This window comes from Stegodyphus dumicola, chromosome 2 (assembly GCF_044657685.1).
Source record: "Stegodyphus dumicola isolate Sdum_Otavi_A_Nest chromosome 2, ASM4465768v1".
Classification (NCBI taxonomy): domain Eukaryota; kingdom Metazoa; phylum Arthropoda; class Arachnida; order Araneae; family Eresidae; genus Stegodyphus; species Stegodyphus dumicola.
Genome location: NC_140769.1, coordinates 19,396,005 through 19,419,845, shown reverse-complemented (window position 1 = coordinate 19,419,845; position 23,841 = coordinate 19,396,005). Strand labels below are relative to the sequence as shown.

Here is a 23,841-nt window from a genome sequence, read left to right as displayed (position 1 = left end):
AACGTGTATACGAGCCAGTTTTCCTTAAAAATTCTTCCACGAAGGCATCCCTCCCTTTAGGCAGATAGCCCTCGTGTGCTTTGCCATAATTAAATAATACAATCCAATCCTTAATTAAATATAATTGATTTGTAAATTCTACTAGAACTGACGGTAAGAATTGAAGTGGAAATAAGTAATATGGTGTGCAATCTTGATTAATATAAAACTAAAAATATTTGCATAGAAAAATGTTTGCATTCAGACAGAAAGTTTTTTGAAATATTTGCAATTACTTTATAAGAAGGATTTATTAATAACCGTAATAGTTACTTATTATATTACTGATGATTAGGATTCAGTTCTTGACAATTACATTCTAAATTAGAATTTTAAGGATATAATGAAAACACGCTGTCACAAGAATACATTTTTAGGATAAAAAATGAGTTGATTTTTTATGTTTAAAAACTTCTTAAATTCATTTAATAAACATAGTCCCTCTGTGTTAATTGAATCCAGAACGTTGGTGGCGTTTATAGTATAATTATTCTTAGTTGTCCACAGAATCTGCTGACTTATCCTGCCATTAAGTAGCTGCAGATCATTTCTACATAACCATTGAACTTCCATTAATTCAGTCTCTAGAGGGTTGTATGTTTATATCATAATTTGACTTTTATAAAAAATGATTATTCTAAATCTTATGTTTCTATAAAAATATACTGTGCTTAAAAAATATGGATGATAGTATCATCCGCTCTTTCAGCCACTTCAAAAGCAACAGTTTGTTTAGAAATAAATTATGCAGTTAATGTCATAAAATTCAAATAAACATCAAACGAAAATTCTCAGTTTTAGACAATTCGATTTAAACGAAGTAAAGTAGCAGACGATAAAACGCCGAAGGTAAAAATTTACTCTTATTAGAAAAAAAAAAAAAAAAAAAAAAAAAGATAGAGAGAAATAAAAAAAAAATAGTTAAAAATTTGAATAATATCATCTATAATTAAAAAAAATAGCTTTTCATATAGTATTAATAAATATTTATTACGCATCCTTGAGAGAAAAAATGTCATAGAATTAATTTTACTTGAAATTTAAGATTAAAAATAGCTGTGGCAATTCACTGTGACAAAAATCCATAGACCACATTTGGCGTTATTATCGTTCAAAAAAAAGATGCCAAATTTCAAAATGCGAAAATATGTAAATTCGTGTATATCTTAGAAAATTTTGAATAAAAAAAATCTAATTTTTTGCAGATATGCTTAAAAATACACCTACTTTAAGATGATGGTAAAAATTTTATAGGTTATAATTCAAAAATTTTTTTGAAAAATTTATAAAAATTATTTAAAAATAGAAATTTAAAAAATAAAACACAAAAAATGGATAAATTTTATTTGGAATGAACCTAAATTTTGAAATGTGAGAGAAAAAATCAAAAAAGTTTAATAAAAAAAGAGATATTAATAAATATTTGCCAAATTCAATTAACATTGAGGAGCTAAAATTTTGAGAGCTAATATTTTAAAAACTACTCGCACGATTTTTACAAAATTTGGTATTCTGGCATAATTTGAGTCGTAGAATCGAAATATGGAAAAAAATTGGTATGTTGTTTCAGAAAAAGTCCGATTTTGTGTCAAAATACCTATGTTAGAATAGTGCTGTATATAAATCTAATATATATTTTAAGTCACGCTTTCGAGACATGAAGAACGCAATTTGAATTTTGTGAATCGCCCCAGTAGAACGGGATATAGCACTGTCCCATTTTTTTTTAGTCCAAAGGGATTTGAATCCCGAAGGACTATTAGTTTCGTTTTGGCATTTTGCGTCGGACTCATAAATGTCGGTTCACTTTTCCAACTGTTGCCACAAAATGTTAGAGTCCTGCATTATATTTGAAGAAATTAAATAATGAAAAATCTGCATAAATGTATGTATATTTCTCGTATTATGATAAAACAACGGTACATAGAGTCATCGAATTTTGAATAACGTAATCCTCCAACGAATATGAGCATGTGGAAGACCAAATTTGAAATTTGAAATTTGTTTTATGATCGATTTCCTATTTTTTAAAACTTTGACGAATTTTTGATTAACAAACTCGAGGATTTCAAAGCGAGCAATGGCAACGTTGTGCAGAAAAAACATTTTTATCCCCAGCGCGTGAGTCTCTGTATCGGAAATTCTAAAGATATGCTCGTTTTAAAACTATTTTGCGATATTGCTGTTGCACTGGATCTTATGGTTTAAGTGCGAGGAACATGATATTTAATAAAGAAAGGTAACACACAAAATGTTAAAAAACGCCCCTGTGGACGTAATTTAAAATCTGAAACATTTCAGTTTTTTTTTTTTTTTTTTTTTTTTTTTTTTTGAGCAGTGTGCCTTTCTACCTTCAGTTTTTGCGAGCTTCCGCATTCAGTTTAGGCATAACGTACATTAAAGCAATACGTTGTTAAATCCCAAGTAATAATTCTAGTTAATCCCATTTCTGAAATGGGACTTAACTTTCTTTCTTTTAACTTTTCTTTAAGAAATATTCTTCATTTATGTTAATAAAACTTTATTATCGCATTACTTACATATCACTGAGATGATATAACTGAAAATACAAATTACTATGCGCACTTCAAAAAAACTACCCTTCAAACATTACCGTTCAAAAATATTCTGTTGTTGCCACTCGGGAAAACATATTTAAAAAAAACATTTTTTTAGATCATAAGAAAAGATCATAAGATGAACCAAAATAACCCTTTATGTATGATGGGATTACAATGGAATTTTATACTGTAAATTGTTGCCACCAAATCAGACAATAAATTCAAAAGTGTTATTCACAAATGAGAGTTTTAAAGGTAGAAATTGAAATAAAGTACCGAGAGCTGACCAACTGTCAAGGTATTATCTTCCGTCATGGTAATACTAAGCTCTGCATTCCGATGAATGTCAGAAAAAGGTTACTGATTAAAAGCTGAGATGCTGTGTGTCCCCCCCCCATGTTCAATAGACATTGATCTCTTGGATTTCTATCTCTTCAGGTCACTTCTAAATTTTCTGAAAGGTCAAAAGTTTATTTTTTATTTTTATTTTTATTTATTTATTTGAACATTGTGAAATAGCAAAGTGCTAACCTTTTTACGAATAAATACAATGTAGTTTAAAAAAAAAAAAAGAATTTTTTCCCTGCCGCAGAGATAGCAAAAGATCATAGAACAAAATGGTGATTATGTGATTCAATGGAAATGTGATGTTTCTGCATTGCTTCATTTGCATTTATTATAAAAAATTTGCAGAACTTTCCAGCTGACCTATATATACAAGCATCTAAATTATTATACTTCAAACACATAAAATTATGAGCTCAAACAGAGCTAGCTGAAAGCTGTTTTGACATAATTATACGCCACTTGCACTACTGTACGCAGAAATGGTTCCACTACTGCAGGCTTTTGTTCACCAGTCATATGCCGCTTTACATAATTCAGTTGTTCTTCATCAAGACCCAGAAGCTCTTTTTCTGCATCGAGTTCCTGTAACAAATATCAAAATTCACAAATTCTGTAGTAAGTATTTTTTATGATTCTAAATTTAATTTATATTACATTATAAATGACTGTACACTAGACGCTAGTTAATTTCATTTGAAAATCAGCAAGGACTAGATTAAGTTCTGGATCAGAAATGTTTCTAAAATGTATCCAAACTCCTGTTTAAGAATTTATAAGGTTATAGGTAGTCTAATACTAGAACTTTAATCCTGCGACGTTAACTAAAGAGGTACTGAGTTATCGCAATGTCTAAAATTGCATAACGAGAATTACAACGGTTTTTAAATAATCTTTTATTGAACTGTACTTTTAACATAAAACGCCACCCCTCGTGCTACACATAACCACTGCTTACTGCAATGTAAATTTAATAAAAAGAGTCATATCAATTTAAATATTGCTCAGTATTTTAAGATTACATAATTAAGTACCAAACTACAAGATGGCTCAGATAATTTAATGGCGCTTAAATTTTCAAATATCGGCTGCAGGGAAATGCAAAGCCGAGACATATAAGGTTTAGTTGATTATGGCAAAGTACACTAGGGCTGTCTGTCTAAGGAGATGGATGCCTTCGTGGAGGACTCTCTATGGGAAACTGGCTCGTGGAAAACCGCGAAAACGCTACGCAGCCAGCCCGTTCGCCTACAGTCGAACTCAGATCGGAACTATCACTACTGCAGTGATTTTACCCCCAACCGGTGGTGGGCCCCGAGATAGTTACATTTAGATCATCAGTTACATAGTCTATAAGCATGTGAGTAGCAAAAGGTCTGATAAAATTATCTTCTGGAATGGTTTGGTAACTAAGAACACCTGAAAAATTTGCAACGTTGCAACTAAGTCCAATTTTGAAGAAACGTTTATTGAGTTTAGTAATGTGGTCAAATGATAAGGTTGATTTTCAAGTCATCGTGAATCAGTTTCTTCTGATCTGGTAATGGGCATTTACAGTTCTTCTCAGAATCTTCTTCTATCCACTTGATTGTATTTCTTGTGGAAGACTGCCTTTGATGCTGAGGGCCAGGCTGCAGATGCATAGCCCAGAATTGTCTTTATAATGCATATTTTGTTGAGAGACAGTCCAGAGTAATTTCTAAGAAGTACAGAAAGCTGCTATTTTACAATCACAGGCTGCTAGCCTTTAAATTAAGTTTACGATGTGATTGAAACAATATCCTAATTCCAATTAACAAACAAATGAGGTCAGTATGGATAGCTAACTTTCTTAAATACTTACCGAGCGTAGCAAAATCTCTCGGCAGCTCTTACAGAGCTTTGCAAGCAATTTACACAGGGAAATTGACAGAATCAAGGAAAAGGTTTCAATACATTCACGATTAAGATTAAACTCTTCTTTTAATTGCGCCGTTTGACATTCAAATTGCCTAATCCTGTGTTCTGAGCGAACATCGTGATGAGCCAAGGACGAGACACGCGAGAAGCCAATATCATGACGAGCCATGGGATAGAAATTAACGAAAACTACTTATTAGTAAATCTTAAAGCATAATTGTGACAATCTATTATAGCCTTAGTGTAAACCAATTGATCGATAGCATAAGCTTTGAACAATCTTGCTGTTAATTTTATTGAATTCCTCTTATGTAGTAATATTGTTGCGAATATGTACAACTTTTCCAAAGCTACAGTTAATAGATTAGGAATCCAGAATCATTCAGCGATGCATGTGGAATTATACAGTTTAATGGAATTATCGCATTCCCAGTGCATTTTCTCATTCTATAAGGGGATTAGCACATCTAGTTGGCAATTGGAAGAAAATTGGTTCTTAGTATCGTCACAAGACTGCAATTTGTTTTTGTATGTGTTCCTATCTCGGAAATACTGATATACTGTACACACTATGTATCACAGCAATGACTTGCTAGAGTAGGCAATGTGACAACAGGAAGGCGGGATAACTTTCACATAAGGCAGGATGACTTTCAATATACAGGGTGTTCCGTAAATGTTGCGACAAACTTCTGGGAGAGGTAGAGCACATCATGAGGATTAAGAATTGCATAGGAACCAAAGCCCAGAAATATCACTGTACGTCGCCAGAGTTGATTTAAGTGGAAAGTGAGGACTGCCTCATTCGAGTGGTAATTCACGCCTGCAACGCATATTTCAGACGTTCATCAATCTATCTTATATCGTCAATCATAACTATCTATATATTGTGCCATCAAAAAGGCAGGTCTTCCCATATACAACTTTTTCATTCCTACAAATTTCCTCAAGGACTTATGAAGACCATAAGACTGACTGACCCTCACGGTTAAATTTCCTCAAGGACTTATGACTTGATGTATATCACCCTGAAAAGCGTTATAAATCAAATCCGATTAACCAGTGGTGGATTCACCGATTTACAAATTAACAGGGTTTTGTCTAAAGAAAAACTTTCTATTAAATAACGATGGGAAAAATAACTACCACAAGCTATCAGAATAAAGCAAAATTTCTACATTAATTACATAAATGAGAAGCAAATGTCTAGAATAACACCAGTGATCACAGATTGTTAGTATGCAAATAGTGATGTGCTGTCGCCAGTAGCGCGATAAACAGTGTAATCTGCACACCCTGCAAAGTTAATTGTGTAACTAGCTTTCTAACTGACTCTTACTTTTCTCACTCCTTCAGGAAAAGTCAGTGATACGATAATCTCTATTGTAATATAGATATACTATTGTAATTCGTTAGTATTACAAATATATATCTTTCGATATATATTTGTAATACTAACGAATATTAATCTACACTGGTGTGCAAAACTTAAACAACAGCAGGGTTTTTTGCCATAACTCCACGAGAAATCAATTGAGAGACATGAAATGCAGAAATGAAGGAGAGTATTATGTACGTAAAGGAGGACGAAAGCATCGGAGCTGAAAAAGGAATACAATGCATACAGTATGAAATCAAACAAAAACAAGCTTTATTGAACGCATAGTATCGTGACTCATGATTGTCTATCCAAGAGGAAGAACAACAAGCAGATGTTCCTTAATATGGGATATGCCATCCCCTCACTACAATGGTTGCTTCGTACCGTCTCCGCATACTCGGAACCAGCTGGTGCAACATTTCTTCTGGTGCCCATTCCTCAATCAGCATCTGTTTGAGTTTTTGGGTGTTCTCCAGAGGGTGTAAGATACAATGCGTTTTCCCAAAGCATCCCACACATGTTCGATGGGATTTAAATCTGGGGAGTACGCTGGCCAATCCATTCTAGTGATATCTTCACTTTCCAGTAGCTCCTCAACAGCAAGAGTCCGATGTGGCCGTGCATTGTCATTCATAAAAATTAAGCCGGGCCAATGGCACCTCGGAACAGACGCACATGGGGAAGGAGTACTCACAATAGGTTCCTTAATATGGGATATGCCCTCCCCTCACTGCAATGGTTGCTTCGCACCGTCTCCGCATCCCCGGTTACAGACCCTCTGTCGAAAACGTGGAGCTCAGTTCGCCCGTTCAGCATAATACCTCTCCAGACAAGAACTCCAGGACTACCGTTACGGTGCCTTTCCTTGATGTTACTGGGATAAAACCGTATCCCGACCTCTCTCCAAATCAACACGCGTTGAGAATCGCTCCTGGTACTGAACCGACTCTCATCCGTACACGAGGACACGACTCCATTGATCAGTTGTTCAGATTTTGTGCTCTCTGCACCACTGCAAACGGTGGCGTCGGTGGCCAACTTTCAATGGGAGGCAGCGTTTACAACGGCGGGCGAATAGCCCCCTTTGTGAAGGCGTCTGGCCACAGTAAACCGCGACACTTGTCGCCCCGTTGCTGTGCAGAGTTGCTAAGAAATGGCGCTTGCTGACTGCTGTCGGCCTCTTTTCGCCTGCAGTACGATATATCGGTCATTCCCTGCAGTTGTCGTCCTCGGGCGGCCACCACCAACCTTTCTAGCAGCTGTATCTGTGGTTTGGTACGCTTTCCAAGCGCGCGAAACGACACTTTTTTTGATTCCGAACTCAGCAGCTACACTGGTGACAGTACGCCCCTCCTCCAGCTTTCCGATCATTCCTCCACGTGTGAAGTCGTCCAGGTGATTTCTTCTAGCCATATTTCACGAACTAATTCACTGGCACTTGCAGCGAATATGTTGAATTGCGTCTACGTCCTTCGTTTTATTCTACTGTTTAGCTACGCGCGCCGACATCACGCTTTTTGTGTATGCTCACGTAGCCTCTGACGTTTCGTTCCTGATATTTGCATACGCATGACGTTTCTACTGACTTACGTGTTCATTGTACTGATCTCCAGACCTCCTTTTCTGCAATTTCATGGCTATCTGCTAAATTTTTGCATTGTTGCTTAAGTTTTGCACTCCAGTTTATATTCATGTATTAATAAAATGTTTTTAGAATCTTACAATTTCTGTCTACAAACTCTTTTGGATTACATTTTTGAATTAAATCATTTTGCTCTCTACATTTATTAATTTGTTGTGAAATAGAGAGGCTAAAAAAAGATTTACAACAAAAAATTACAAGATGTGACAACAACAACAACACACACACACTAAAAAAACGATACTGGTTCAATAAATCACTGTACTTAAAGAATCAGTTCTCCGTGCCAATATCACCTTCAAAGTAGTTCCCTTCAGCATTCACACACGTCTGCATTCGGTGCTGCCATTGCTGGTAACAGTTCTGGAACGAGGTTTTTGGAAGGCCCTGCAGGAGATTCTCCGTTTTTGCCTGAACCTCTTCAAATGAGTAAAATGGGTTCCCTTTAAGTAAGATTTAACTTTAGGAAATAAAAAAAAATCGCATGGAGCCAAATCAGGTGATCCATCACAGTAATGTTTTTGCTGGTCAGAAACTGCTTAACAAATAGGGCCGGGTGAGCGGGTGCATTGTCCTGGTGCAACAGCCATCCATCATTCTACAACTGTGGCCTTTCGTTTCCTAATTTTTTCACGAAGTACTTCAATTTAGTGGTATTGATTAACAGTCTGACCACTGGAAACACATTCAATCATGACAAACGCCCAAGGGAGCGCCCAGCATGATCATCATCTTCCACACTGTCCCTTCTTCCCGAAAACCACTTATGCCATTCAAACACACGTGCATGAGACAAAGTTTCATCTCCGTAAGCCTAGTTAACATTTGCAATGTTTCCTCCGTGGCTGATTTCTTAAGTTTCACAAGAAACTTGATTTGCTGTTCGGTTTTTACATTAGACATATTTCCGGGAGAATGCAGTTACGCGTGTTCACTCAATGACGCAGTACTCCCCACTGGCGTGGTCGATTATGCCGAAACTGGTCGCATGGATAAAGGAGGTGTGTGGCATGACGTCACCAAAACAGTTGTTGCGAACTCCACTTTGTTTTCAAGCTACACACTTAATCTCCTTTTTTTTTTTTTTTTTTTTTTTTTTTTTTTTTTTTTTTTGCTGACAGCTGTTCGAGAATAAATTAATTCACTACAAAACAACACTTGGAAATTATTGATTTAGCAACAGGAAGAAAACAATAGGGTGTAAAGGGTCTTTCAAAACCAAGCTTAATGCAGAAGGGAAAACTGAAAGATACAAAGCCAGATCAATCGCAAAAGGAGTTAGCCAGAAGTTTGTATCAGACTATGATGAAACCTTTGCTCCTGTAGTAAAATACATAACTCTACGAGCTTTCCTACGTGCAGCTTCTTATAAAAACATGTCTGTTAGACATTTCGATGTCAAAACAGCTTTCTTTCACGGAGAACTAAAAGAAGAAATTTACATGACTCAACCTGAAGGATACTCAAAGCTGGAAATGAAAATAAAGTTTCCAAGTTGAAGAAACCTATATGTGGTTTAAAACAAGCCGCTAGAGCTTGGAATATAAAAATTGGAAAAATACTTCTAAACATATCATTTAAACAAAGAAAAGAAGACCCATGCTTGTTTTTCAAAACCATCAATGGAAATTCACATATATATTATATGTAGATGATATGATTATAGGAAGTGAAAGAGAAGACGATGTAATGGAAACAATCCACCAACTAAACGCTAAATTCGAAATGAAAAACCTAGGAGAAATCACGTACTATCTAGGCATAAACATCGAAAGATCTGAAGATGGAGCTTTTGCCATAAACCGAAAGAATAAAATTGAAGAAATAGTTAAAAAATTTGGACTTCAAACATATACGCCAATGAAAACATACTACTGCAAATTAGAAACTGAAGATTATTTTCTAGAGGATAATACAGAATATAGACAAGCAGTAGGGGCATTATTATACATTGCAACAATCAGCATACCAGATATAGCATGCGCCGTCAATCTATTAAGAAACGAAAAATCTCGGAATGTAGATTGGTTATACAGTCAAGAAAGTCATTCGATACTTTATACTATACAACTAAACACTTTAAGTTGATCTTTAAGAACTTATATTAACTGCATATTCAGACTATTATTGTATATTGTATGGCATAACTTTTAAAGCGACTAATATTGTATGGCATAACTTTTAAAGCGGAGGTTCCCAACTTTTTTTTGGTTGACACTGCATTATTTCCAATTCCAGACCACCATTTCAGACTACACAGGATCTTGACTGAAACAGATACAGGTAGAAGCTAGGCCAGCACCTCTGTAAGATTGAGTAGGATAGATATAAAATGAGTAAATAAGATATTGCGGTACCTAGCTAATTTTTAACCTTCCGCCGCAATTTACATTTTACAGATTGGGCAAATAACAGAACAACAAGAAAATCCATTAGCGGATGCATACTCAAACTAGGAAATAACTGCATTTGATGGAGCAGCAAGTCAAAACTGCATCGCACTGTCTTCAACTGAAGCAGAAGATATTGCAGCAGCTAACAAAGCACAAGAAGCAGAATGGCTGTTAAATTTGCTTAAAGATCTAGGACTGAAACAAAATCTGCCGATTACTATGTACGAAACTAACAAGTCACATGCTCACAGATGGGGAACTCACAGATGGGAAAAAATAGCTCCAGAACAAAACATATAGATGTCAAATACCACTACTTGCGTGAACTTCAACAAAACGGGATCCTGAGCCTAGACTGCTGCAGAAGTTCCGACATGATTGCGGATCTACTCACCAAACCACTAAACAAGCCTGTATTCGAGAAACTTCCAGAATCGCTGCAAATGGCGATGATGCCCATCAAGTAGGGCTGTTGGTATGCAAATAGTGATGGACTGTCACCAGTAGCGCGATAAACAATGTAATCTAGACACCCTGCAAAGGAATTAATTGTGTAACTCGCTTTCTGCCTGACTTTTCTCACTCCTTCAGGAAAGGACACTAATCTGATACTCTCTGTTATAAAACCCCCTTTCGATATATATTTGTAATACTAACGAATCTTAATCTGATTTTAAGTATTAATAAAATGTGTTCATGATCTTACAATTTCCGTCTACAACCTCTTTTGGATTACACGTTTCAATTAGCTATGATCTCGCTGATGCTGCGTTGGATACAAGGTAAGAGGAATCATTTTGTTCTCTAACTTTTTTTTTTAAATTTGTTGTGAAATAGTGAGGCTGCAAAAAATGTTTTACAACATAGATGATGTCAAAATAAGAACTGCTTTAATTCACAAGAGAACGTAGTTACATGTGATCCGGAATATATTAAATTGCTAAATCATCCGCTGAAAAAATAATTTAACCTTAAAATAAGTGTAAATCCATTAATTTTCTGTTTTCTATTGACCTCTGTCAAAAAAAAAAAAAAAGAGTAAGATAAATAAGTACTTTTTTTTTTCAAGTGTATTGTTCTTGCTTTCAATGCTCCTTTATTTTACTTAACCTAACGAATCTATTATCCAAATTAAATTTAAAAATTCCGCTAAACTGTTAAATGGTCTTTTTGTTGTCGATTACGATATGTTTTTTTTTCCCTCTCCGCTTAAATTTGCTGTTGGTTTAATCCTGATTTTGAAACATATATATTACATAAACATAGATATTACCCCGGATAATCGGGAATCCATTGCGTTCACTGAGAGTTAAGTCGAAAGGCAACATCTTTCGACTGGGTGATAAAACACTAACGTCCTCGTCTGATCTCAGCCTAACAAAAATAAGCAATTAAAATGAATTTTAAATTACCTGGTGATTTCCATATCCGCAGAGATATCCATTAAGTCGTGCATCTCTTGTTGATGTTACTGGATTTTCAAGAGGAAGGCTGTTATAAAATGTTCTATGGTAAGTACGAAGAAAATATTTCTGGTGATAGCTGCAAAAGAAAAAATGCATTTTAAACTTTTTTTAAGTTTCTTTTAACAAGAAAAGTTTAAAGGATTTCCTGATTATTATCTATATCTTTAGAAATACAGTGAAATACGAAATGATTGGTTTTATAAATAAGGAAATATCGCTATCTACTTTCGTTTTGTTATGGTTTGTTTTGTTTTTGTTACTTTCGTTTTGTTTTCGTTTTGTTATCTACTTTCGTTTATCGCTATCTACTTTCGTTAAGTAAGTGTGTAAGTGGATAATACGTTTAGCTGGTAACCGGAAGAATTAAAATTCGAACTCCAGAGACGGCAAATTCTTTTCATATTTCCTGTTGTCACAGAAACCTACTGTTCTTTATGCTAGTGCCCGAACTAAAATTGCGGTGCTCAATAACGCATCGTCATTTGGACTTAGTCAAATAAGAGATGCACCTCTCCTCAAGTCGCACTTTAAGTGGGAAAAAATGCAAAGAATTAGCGGATCACCTGTGCGCCTTCCGTGGTGTAATTGCACATCGAGGTGGCAACTAGAAGATCCGCAGTTCGAATAAAGAGGCAAGCACAAATTTTTCAAATTTAGAATAATGTAAATAGTCTTGAAAAACCTGATGTTCTGCCCATGTAAAATATTTTCTTCTGCATCCCCATTTAGTCATTAGTATACAGTTACTTCGCCTGGTGCAAAAGAGATGATTTTCTCAACGATTGAGCTGGAAGTGCGTTTAGTAGTTTAAGCATCAGGACATGGCCATACAAGACTCGAACTTGAGATTCAGCACTAATAGTGCGGTAATGAGCATCGAACTGGTGCTATCTATCTGTAAATTGCCATTAGCAACTTCAAAGAGAGCATTCTCTGATAGCAAATAATTCTAACTTTCAACTGTAAATGTGACTTCTAAAAAATTTCTATTACGGCAACGACACATGCACAATAACGATCTTAAGCAGGTGCATATTTTGCTTAATCGTTAATCCAGCTGTGCTTGTACTTACTCCGGCTTGTAAAAAGAATGTTGGAATCTATTTGCTGGTTTTAAATAATATTCTTTCCAAAATTAACCTTGCACAAATATTTTCCAGATTCGTTATTGAAATAATATTGTATGGCATAACTTTTAAAGCGGAGGTTCCCAACTTTTTTTTTCGTTGACACTGCATTATTTCCAATTCCAGACCACCATTTCAGACTACACAGGATCTTGACTGAAACAGATACAGGTAGAAGCTAGGCCAGCACCTCTGTAAGATTGAGTAGGATAGATATAAAATGAGTAAATAAGATATTGCGGTACCTAGCTAATTTTTAACCTTCCGCCGCAATTTACATTTTCAGAACACTTCAGGAGTGGCGGTGTCTAAGTGTCTCACACTCCTCTTTACCTGCCACTAACCTCTCAAGAGGATTTCGGTTCTCTGTGTGTTTAGAGTGCACCCTTACCACACGAATACTATACGTTTACAAACTTCCATGTCTTCTGAGGGATTCGAAAGTGGGCTCTACGGTACGGCAGTTAGCATCACTTACCACTATCCCATCTGGACTGCTCTCGGTTGAAGCAAGTAGGCACAGATAAAAGCTAGGCCAGCATCTGTGTAGTACCACAAGTTATTGAGGTATTAATGAACTGTAAAGTTTCCGCCCTCCCTTTTTAAGAGAGAACAACCCGGGGACTGTCCATTGGTCTCCAACCTATCGCTATAACTGTGCAGCTCTGCCCCAGTTTTGAGGGAGAACAGCCAGTAGGCTGTACAAGTGTTTTCCCATCCTTCTTTCTCCTTCCAATAACTTCTCGAGAGAAATTTCAGCTCGCCGTCTACTTTGAGTGCCCCCTTGCTGCTCAATCACTATACGCTCACGAACATCCATGCCTTTTCCGGGGCTCGAAGCTGGACCTATCGGTAGGTCAGTCAGGGTCACTAAACTTTATACAGGCTGGGCGGCGATTAAAACAAGCAGTAAATAAATAAATAAATAAATAACGTTTTGTGTCTCTTCAATAATTAGATATATTATACTACAACCATCAGCTACATGGACAAACATATCAAGGCCACTGAAAAATAAGTTATACGTTGTGGATAATAAAATCACTATGATGCATAATTGGATGCAAATTAGAGACTTCTCTAAAGAGTAATATATAACGGTCTCAAAGATGAATCAGTGTTATCTATATTACGAATATTACGATAACCGGAAAGCTATAAATCTTGAAACCCTGAATCTTGAAAAAGTTAGGAAATAAGAAAATTTTGAGCCCTTTCCATTATTCAAGGTTTATGAATTTAAAAAAATCGTTAGATGTTTCATTCAAAACTTTGAAAAGATCATGTTTTACCAGGTCTGTCCTGACGTCGAATAAAAATATTCATTAAAAAAACTGTGCTGTTAAATATGTTTTTCAGTAAACTCAGATTTAAAACTTTGTAAAATTATAAATGTTTAAAATTAAGTAAAATATTTTTCCTTTTATTATCAAATGAAAAATTCGAGATATTAGGATTCGGTTTTAAGAAAATGTAACATTCATCTCACTTCTACATTTATATCTAAGTACTGCTGTGTTTAAAAGTTCGGTTGATATGTATTAACTAAACTTACTCTTCAGCTTCGTGAAATATATTTAAAGGAAGAATTTGAGTTGCAACTGGTTTCCCAAGCTCTTTTTCTTTCAGTGCTTTGCTTTTTTCCGCAAATATCTTTTGTTGATCATTTAAATAAAATATTGCTGACATATACTGGCGTTTCTGGCAGCTGCATGGATCATGAAATATCCAGAAAAGTTGAAGGAGATCTTCGAAGGAAATTGCAGAACTATCATATTCCACTTCAATGGCTTCTGTGTGATCATTCCTGTAAAAGAAATATAATTTCAAATAGTATTATAACATATTCGATTTATAAAAGCTGGAAAATTTTGTGAGTGTATCAAACACAGTCCAGCAACCAATAATATGCAATGCATTTCGTAAGATCGAAGTTCAAAAAAATTGCGCAACTGATGTCAAATTTTTATTGTACTGAAACAAACACAAAGTTTCTATTTTTACTCCACAGTTCACAAATATTATGTGTGTTGATCTTTGCTGATACGGTGGATATCTATAAGATTTCTTTCAGGTAAACTGTTTAGTTCCCTATGTTCAGGTACCGTTTTGTTTTGGCAATATGTCGCAATCGACATCAGCGATACGGTTGCGGAGACTATGAAGATTAAGGGAGAATGAGCTATAAAGAAAATATCTTGCCTTCCCTCCAAAAGTTCACATGGGATTAAATCTGAGGACTAGTGTGGCCACTTCATTAACCTGTTATTTTCTCCTGCTTTTCACATTAGAGGCAAATTTTGATTGAGATATAATTATAATTGGTCTCTACCACAGATTTTGATCCCGATATTCTTCTTGCACTTGGTCGCTGGTTAATTTTGATAGAGATATGGTAATGCTCTTTGTGATAGTGAACCGGATAACTTTTTTTTTTTTTTTAAATAATCATCACCATTTTCATTCAACTGTGGCATCAGCCCGTTTATCAGTGTGCCAGCAATGACAAATATCTACCGTGTCAACAAAGGAAGATACAATTCAACGTTTGTTAAACAAATATAAGAAAAAGAAAAAAGAAAAAAAAAACTTCATAAAAGTATTTTTATTTTATTGCGTAAAATTTGATTGTCCGTTACATCGCTTATTAGTTCTAACTTCTTCAAACGTTTCACAGACTTTTGGACAACCCTGTATTATGAGAACATCGTGGTCTGCATTCCCACAAATAAAAAAGATCTTAACTTTAAAACCCAAGATTTCTTTAGATGGTTCTTAAGACTACTCTCTTCTTATTCAATAAAAAAGTTAAGGAAAAGTTGAGCCTAAGGGGCCTAACCGCAATTCTAACGCAACAAAATTTTACTGAAGTGAGGATAATTTGAAAACAAAAATTAATGACTAGTATAAAACAGAAGGCGCCGCTGCTATCTATATGCTAGAAACTGGAAATGAAATAAGAGTTTCTCACTTGCTATCAAGGTCATATTAATATATATAGCTTGTTTTAAGCAAGAGGTAAATAACACTGAATGGCGCGTCATGTTACTTTGCTGATTAACATAACTGCTGCCATTGAAAGAAGCTTTCATGAATAATATGAGTACAGATAATAGATATTGCTATTTTGTAATAACCTTGAATGGAAACAATAAAGCGCTTAGGGAAAAATTGCAACTCTCAGAAAGCTCTCACCACAGGGGAGGGGCTAGATCGTTTGCGGAAATAGCATTATATAGTAGCCTCCGTTAATTATTTTACCAATAAAAAGTTTCGATGCCGAATGATACTTTTTCTTAATCTTAAAAACGTCCTACTTCATGAAAAAATTTGTTTTTGTGCAGTATAATGAATACAAAATAGTAACCTTGATCTAAAATAGCACCTTTGAACATGTTTTCGGAAGCTGTTTGGTTTATAAATAAAAATTTCAATTAAAAAAATATAATATATTATTTATTCAGTTATATAGCAGTTATTTTGTGCTATTGCTTCATATCTAGTATCCCCCTCAGCAGAGTCTCCCTTATTGTATTTGACCTCCTGCACGGAAATATTTTCGACGGAAGCCAAAACTGGCAGAATATTTTACAGAAGATGCTTTCTGGTGTTCCCAAAATGTCTTCATTTTTCCCTGCGGCACACCTCTCTGTTTAGCACCCTGGGTGGTGGTTCTACTTGCTTCCCTTTAGATGTTACACTCCCTTAGAATATTAATGTAAGTCACGAATATATTAATGTAGATCGCGAAATAATACAATGATTGCTAATTATTATTTTAATGTAAATCACGACATTTATTGCGGAATTGTAAGCGTAAATCCTAGCCTCGAAAGTTTCCCTACTTTTTACTATTTACCCCATTACATGTTTAGGAACATTATCTTCTTCCTTCTCGAGATAAAATTACCCATTTAGTTTTAATACTTGAAAAGGTAAGTAGAATAAATTGAATGAAACTAGATTTATACCATGCTAATTTATATGCCTGAAAATATATATTACGCGCATAAGAACATTTATCTAATCCTCCAAACTTTTTTAATATTAGTAAAGTTGTTATATTTTACAAATTCAGAGCAGTAGTGATAACTAGGATAATAATTTAACAGCGAGGCAAAACAAAATTCACAGGGCTGTCTTTGGGAGAGTAGGTGAAATTCCTTAAATTTTCGCAACTTCGAATTTAGGTTAGTTTGGTAAATTATTTCCAAGCAAGCGATACTTATCTGCTTAAGGGGAAAGATGCCTTCGGGGAGAACTTTCTAATGAAAACTGGTTCATATCCAAGCTGCACACGTAAGAAATCCACAAAAACACCCACGCAGCAGCCCGTTCAGCGACTGCGGCCTGAGATTTATTGTAAAATTCCGCGGATTTACATTTTCGGGAGGGTGGGGGGGGTGTATCACAAGCGAAGCAATAACACGAGTAATTAGTACTGAATGAACATTATTTTGCATATTTTTAATTGGAATTCTAACTAATCAAATTCTGGAAACGTAATTAAAAATTGCTTTTTTTAGATCAAGTTTATCATTCAACTCAACGGTTTTCTTATACATTATAACCATACACATACAGATTTCTAGAAGTATTCCTGAAGTGCAGCAAAATATGAGGGAATTCAAAGTTTTAGTTTAAAATTTAGAACTACTCGTAGATTATACTTTGCAATATATTTTTGCCGACATTCTAACGGTAAATAGACTAAATAAAAAAATAAATAAACTATTGTGGTAGAAGTTATAAAATAATACGAAAAAACCTGAAATTATGGTAAAATCTGACAGTACGAAATTTTAGAAAACCTCCCAACGCTAACAAATTACTGAAATTTCTGATGCGGAAAATCCGTAAACATGCTATCATATGTGTCTACTTCTTCACACCATTTTGTAAAGAATATGCGTTATTTAAACTGACTTACTTTCTACCACAGAAACGACCTGGATTGAGAGCGGCTAAAATTTTGGAAACTGATTACCTAATGTATTCTTAATACCGGTTTCAGAAAAAGGCAGAAGTCATTCGAAAGGAAGATTACAGAGCTCACAATCATCCGATAAAACTCCTTTGAGAAGTTATTGATTCAACTGACATTTATCCTATGCACGCGGACGATATTTTCAGTACGTTCAGAGGTTCTTACGGTTACTCTTACGGTTACTATTCTGAGATGATTTTTTTTTTAATTATCAGAATTTTTATCTACAGATTGCACTTTATAATTAAGCAGAACATTTAAAAGATTAAATCTTATCATTAATATTATTATTTAGCATGAAACATAAGGGGAAAATATCATAAAATTTATTTACATGCAAAACGTAGTAATTCAAAAACAAATCAATGTACTCGTATTAACATCTTATAAATATGATAGTAATTATAATGACTTTCTGCAAGGAACTTGTAATTTCTATTATTAAGATATTATTATGTTAGAAGCTATATTACGCAAAATACAATTATATAAAAAAATCTTATAAATTTGACATGAAACCTGAATTATACCTATTTTCAACTTTCAATTAACCGGAAGACTGGGAAGGAAGTTCACGATTGCTTCAAGATCATGCTTAATCAGAGGGCGACTAGAAAAACGCAAGAAAAATTTCTAGCCCAGTATCATAATTAATTAGCCTACCAGCGGCCGAGCGGAAAAAGTCGCTAAATACTGGTAGTTCGGTCCAGCGTTCAACTCCCGATGAAGGGGCTGGCTACACTGGCGTTTTACTGGTTTTCCTCATGGGAAAAGTGGATACAAGCCAGTGTCCCATAAAAAATACTCTAATCCCCCGTTTCTGTGCAGTACCTAATGGCGGAGCACGTAATAATATATATATATATATATAAATTCTTCTATTAATTATGATATATATATATATAATTAATAGAAGAATAACATTAACAATTTATCTTCATGCACCAGCTTAATTTGGAGAAGTAGTTCATTTGATCATGTCAGTTAAATAAGCATTCGGAACAAAGGAAAACATTACCAATAACGGAAGAAGAAACATAATTTAGAATAAAAAAGTAAGTTATAACTGATATGTTGTGCATTTAACACAACTAAGGCGTTTAAGTACACTATCCTCTATTCAGCACAGATTTATAAAATAATTATAAGTTAGAATAACTATGAAATCTTTATTTAACAAGTTAGAGAGTTTGCCTTAACTCAACCACAAGTCAAAATTAACAATCTTCACAAACACTTAAAGTGATGAAAAAAGAAATTGCAAGAGTCTCATTTCTAAGTTTTTAAATATTTTGAAGCTTACCTATTAGACAATATTATCACGAGTATATCCCAAAAATGAATGTAACATGGCTGAAAAAGAATGAAGCGCAAGTACTATGCAAGTAGAGGACAGAAAACCACAGTATATGTTGCTGTATTGATTTTTTTTCTGAATCCATTTGAAATTAACAAAATTCAAGGTGAGTTTTCCCTTTCCAATATAATTATGACCCAAAAAGCATCTGGAGAATTAGAATTAATAGAGATGCAAGAAGATCAAGCTCTACAATTAAAATATAAATCGACGCCGATGACTGAATTTTGGAAATTTGTACCAGATTCGAAGTATCCTGAATTAAAAAAGGCTGCTTGTCGAATTATTTCAATATTCGAAACAACGCACTTATGTGAATCCTTTTATTCCAATTTAAAATTCGTGAAATCCAAACACCGATCAGTATTAACTAACCAGCATCTCAAAGAATTACTGAGAAGTGCTGTCACCAATTATTCACCAAATTTAAAAAAATTATCAAGAAAAGTAAAATAAATGCGTTTAATTTTTAATATTTAAATTCAATGCACATATTTTGCACTTTTATTTATATGATTTTAATAAATACAGATTCTGTAAAAAAATGTTTTTAATAACTTTTTTGCATACGTTTTAAATACGTATTTAATTGCGGCTCGCGAAAAATTTCAAATTTTGAAAAATGGCTCGGATTATTAAGGAGCTTGGCCACCCCTGGTATAGAATATGAACAAAAATAATATATCAAATAAAGAGTTATGTGATAATAGCTGTCAGGAATAGGTAGATTGAATTTACAAATGTATATGTTGCTTTTAAATTATCACTGTTTACGGAAAGATGATTTGATTAATGCAAGTACAGAATCTCTTTAACGCTTCTGCATCAAAACATAGGTAGAATCCTTTCTCGGCAATGTGTATCGTTTGGCTCCCGTTTGTTTTTGGCGCTGACGAGTTTCATTATGCAAAAGTGACTCTAATTTATTCTAACAATAATATCAAACAGCAATATTTTTAAGAATATTTACAAGTCACTGAATTCAAATTCGAGGGAAAACTTTTATTTATTTATTTATTTATTTATTTATCACAGCAATTTTTGCACCGTTCATTTCCTTCCTCCTCCCCCCTTTGTTCTTTAACTGGAAGTGCACAACGAAGAACAGCGTCCGGCTAGGAATGGAGGTCCACAGTTCGAAATTCCGACGAGGGCACCGTTGATTTCTCTTGTTTCCTGCATTCGAAAGATTTCTACATGGTTCTACAAGTAACGCCCAAATTAAAAATTTGATGCACGATAACTCGCCGTCACTAGGGTTTTGATTGGGTCCCTTGCTACCCTGTAGCCTTTTAAGTGACAAAAGATGTAAGGTATTTTTTCCCTCCTTACCGCTTGCGTTCGTGGTGTAATTAGAAGTACGTCCGGCCAGGAATTCGAACCCGGTGATGGCACTGCTCATGTTTTTTGCTCCGAAACAAACTTAATGACTGTTCAAGGTATTCCTTCCGCCTTCTTAGCATGTCTTCGTAGTGTAGTAGTCAGCACACTGGGTGCGCATTCCAGAGGTCCATGGTTCGATTCCCGGTGAGGGCATTGCTCATTTTTCATCTGTCCGCCTTCGAAATAACCAAATGTCTCTACAGTGGCGCCCGAACTAAAAGGGTGGTGGGTGATGATTATCTACACCCAGGATTTGGCGATTGGGTCCCCTAAAAACCCCAGTCGCCCTTTAAAAGGGGGGAGTATATAAGATATTTCTCCCGCCTTCGTAGTGTAGTGGTCAGCAAGCTGGGCGCGTATTCCAAATGTCCGTGGTTCTTCCTGGAGAGGGCGTTGCTCATTTTCCATCACTCCTGCTTCCAAAATACCTAATATCTTTACAACTGTTTTCGGAAATGAACACATTATATGCATTTAATTTTTTTTTAATAGCGCAAAAATCCGCAACCAGATTAATCTGCCCTCTTTTAATCGGGAGTCGAATGCATGTAAATTAAAAATTAATTAGCGTCTTTCTACGAATGTAGTTTATTTCATTTATATATATATGTTAAATATAGTATTCTTTAGTTTAGCTTTTTAAGTTATGATATTTCAGGCAGAGAAAGAGATATCACAAAAGTATGCATTCTGAGAAAAAGGGAAAAATAACTTTCAGTATATTTTTTACTATTGATAATACTTTACTAAAAGGTAGCTGTAGTTTTAGTGACTTCATATTCTTTCCTGCATGGAATTATTAGCTCAAAGGCGAAATTTGTCTAAAAGTGCTATTAATTTCGTTTTGGCATTTTGCGTTGATTAACTGTAAACGGCGAATCACTTTTTAAATTGTTGCCACCAAATATTAGAGCCATGTATTGTATTCAAAGAAATTAAATAATGAAGAATCTGCATAAATGTATGTATGTTTCTCGCATTGTTATAAAACAACGGTATTTAGAGCCATATGGGCATCTGGAAGCCCAAATTTGGAATTTTGAATTTTTTTTTGTTATCTATTTCATATTTTGTAATGCATTTATGAGTTTTTGATTAAGAAACTCAACAAAGATTTCAAAGTGAGCAATGGCAGCACCCTACGAAGGGGGAGGGAAGTTATCTCCAGCGCGCAAGACTGTATATCGGAAATTTTAAAGATATGCTCTTTTAAATATTTTGCGATATTGCCGTTGAATTGAATTTTATAGTTTAAGTGCGAAGAACGTGGTATTTAACAAATAAATATAACACACAAATCGTTAAAAAACGCTCCCTTGGACGTAATATGAATATTTGAAAGTTTTCAGATTTTTTTTATTAAAATTTTATGTTTAATTTTTTTTTTTTTTTTTTCTTGTTTCCTTGACTTCTTGAATAATTTAAAACATTTTCCCTCTACCTTTTCTAAATAAGAGGAAAATGACGTTTGGAATTTCAGCAATGACTGCTGTCTAAATATTTCGTGTAAAAATTCCAGAAGTAATTTTTGACTTTGCTAGCATAAATGGTTCCCAAGAATCAGCTTCGGATCCAGCATATTCGAAACATAACATAGTTGATGCTACATAAAGATACTAATAATTGAAAAAAATATTATTATCAATTCCAAACTAATCAGGGAAGTTTAAACAGGTTGCAGATTAAGCAGGTGCTTTCTGAAAAATGTTTAGTTTGCTTATAAGGGAATGGCAGAGAAATTACTATCGCGAACCATTGTAGAAGTACACTATCTCAGAAAATACCAAAATGGAGCAGAAAAATTAGTATAATAACCAAGGATGTCTATTCTAACCTCCTTGATAATAACAGCAGTGGTAGCAGACGACCCTGTCAGATTAACGCTGCCAAAAAATGAAACACTGTAATTAACTTTTTCACAGGAGCTTGAACTCAATAACATTGTTGAATTCTATTGCGAATTTTATTCGTTAATGTCACATATAACTTCCTTTATAATGGTGTTTATTCTTCTGTTATTCACCGCGCTTTAAAAAAAAATACTGATTTAATTTACGTAAACAAATGAACTTACCGTCTGGATTAAACTGCTTGAAAATGCAAGACGGTTGTTAATAGACTTTTTGTATTGATTGGGATATCTTAAACTACCCTCGAAATAACCATAGTGTTGAGTTAACTGCAGATTTCAACTGCCCCTTCTAAACAAGAGTTTACTTTCTATCTTTGTTTTGTTATTGTTTGTGAAGTATAGTCAGCCCTAAACGACAGACTGTGTTGCCTATATCTGTCCTCAGAAAAAGATTTACAGGTATTTAAAACAAATTACTTACGTAATATGTTGTCGAATGGTCAAAATTGCTGAATGCTGGTAGTTCGACTCAGATTCTAATCCAAGCGAATGGGCTGACTACATGATGGTTTTCGTTCTTTTGTGAACGAACGTGAATCTGTAACGTGAATACTCACCAGTTTGCAGTAGGAATTCCTCCACGAAGACTTCTCACTTTAAGCAAATAACTTTTGTGTGCTAGGCCATATCCATAAGTTAACCACAAGTGTAATGACAGCAAAAGTATACTCACACACTAGGATAATTCGGTGCAGGTCCAGTACCTCCACAGTATCCGACCCGGGTACGAAAGACACCGCGGCAGCATCCGAACCGTGCATCAGGAGTCCAAAAGCACGCTAATCCAAAGCAAGCTTTTTCGGTGTTTGTCATCTATCCTCTCTCACTATCAACAGCGATATGGAGAAACGCTCAAAAGGGACCGGTTTTCGATGAAATGTATAACCTTGTCCCGAATGCATTACGTAAGCCGCAGCCTCGGCAACATTTAATTGGTTAGAACGATACCTTGCTGAGATAGGAAAAATACCTCAAAGGAGCATTATCTATTGCCGTCCTTACGTGAATATCCCGGAATTAAATACTGTAAGATACAGTCAAGGTAAAAAAGCAGCAACCTCAGGCTTACATACATTTTAAATAAAACTGTTGATTTCGAGAAAAATCAGGTACAGTTCTCTCTTCTTCAGGAGCAAAATACTTTTGCAAAAATTTTTTGCTCCTGAAGAATTTCTGAAATTTTTTTGCGCTATAGCTCTGACAATTTCTGCTCTTTAAATCCGAAAATTATGTCACCGAATTTGGCTACACTAGTGAAAATACAAAATATTCCTAAAAGGTCTGCTGTTTTGGGCCCAAAATTAATTTCAAACCATGAAAAACGTTAAAATATTCTTTTTTCTAAAAAT

At 34.8% G+C, this 23,841-nt stretch overlaps 1 protein-coding gene across 1 annotated transcript; it reads right to left on the bottom strand.

Annotated features, from left to right (window-relative positions):
- Positions 1-3,248: 3,248 nt before the first annotated feature.
- On the bottom strand, positions 3,249-23,337 carry LOC118197863 (peptide methionine sulfoxide reductase-like). The gene is made up of 4 exons (XM_035369417.2): positions 23,166-23,337; positions 14,409-14,660; positions 11,673-11,802; positions 3,249-3,530 (listed from the first exon to the last, which is right to left on the bottom strand). Exons 1-4 carry the CDS (start codon positions 23,303-23,305, stop codon positions 3,372-3,374), a joined length of 681 nt encoding a protein of 226 aa, XP_035225308.1. The 5' UTR covers positions 23,306-23,337; the 3' UTR covers positions 3,249-3,371.
- Between the last annotated feature and the right edge of the window lie 504 nt (positions 23,338-23,841).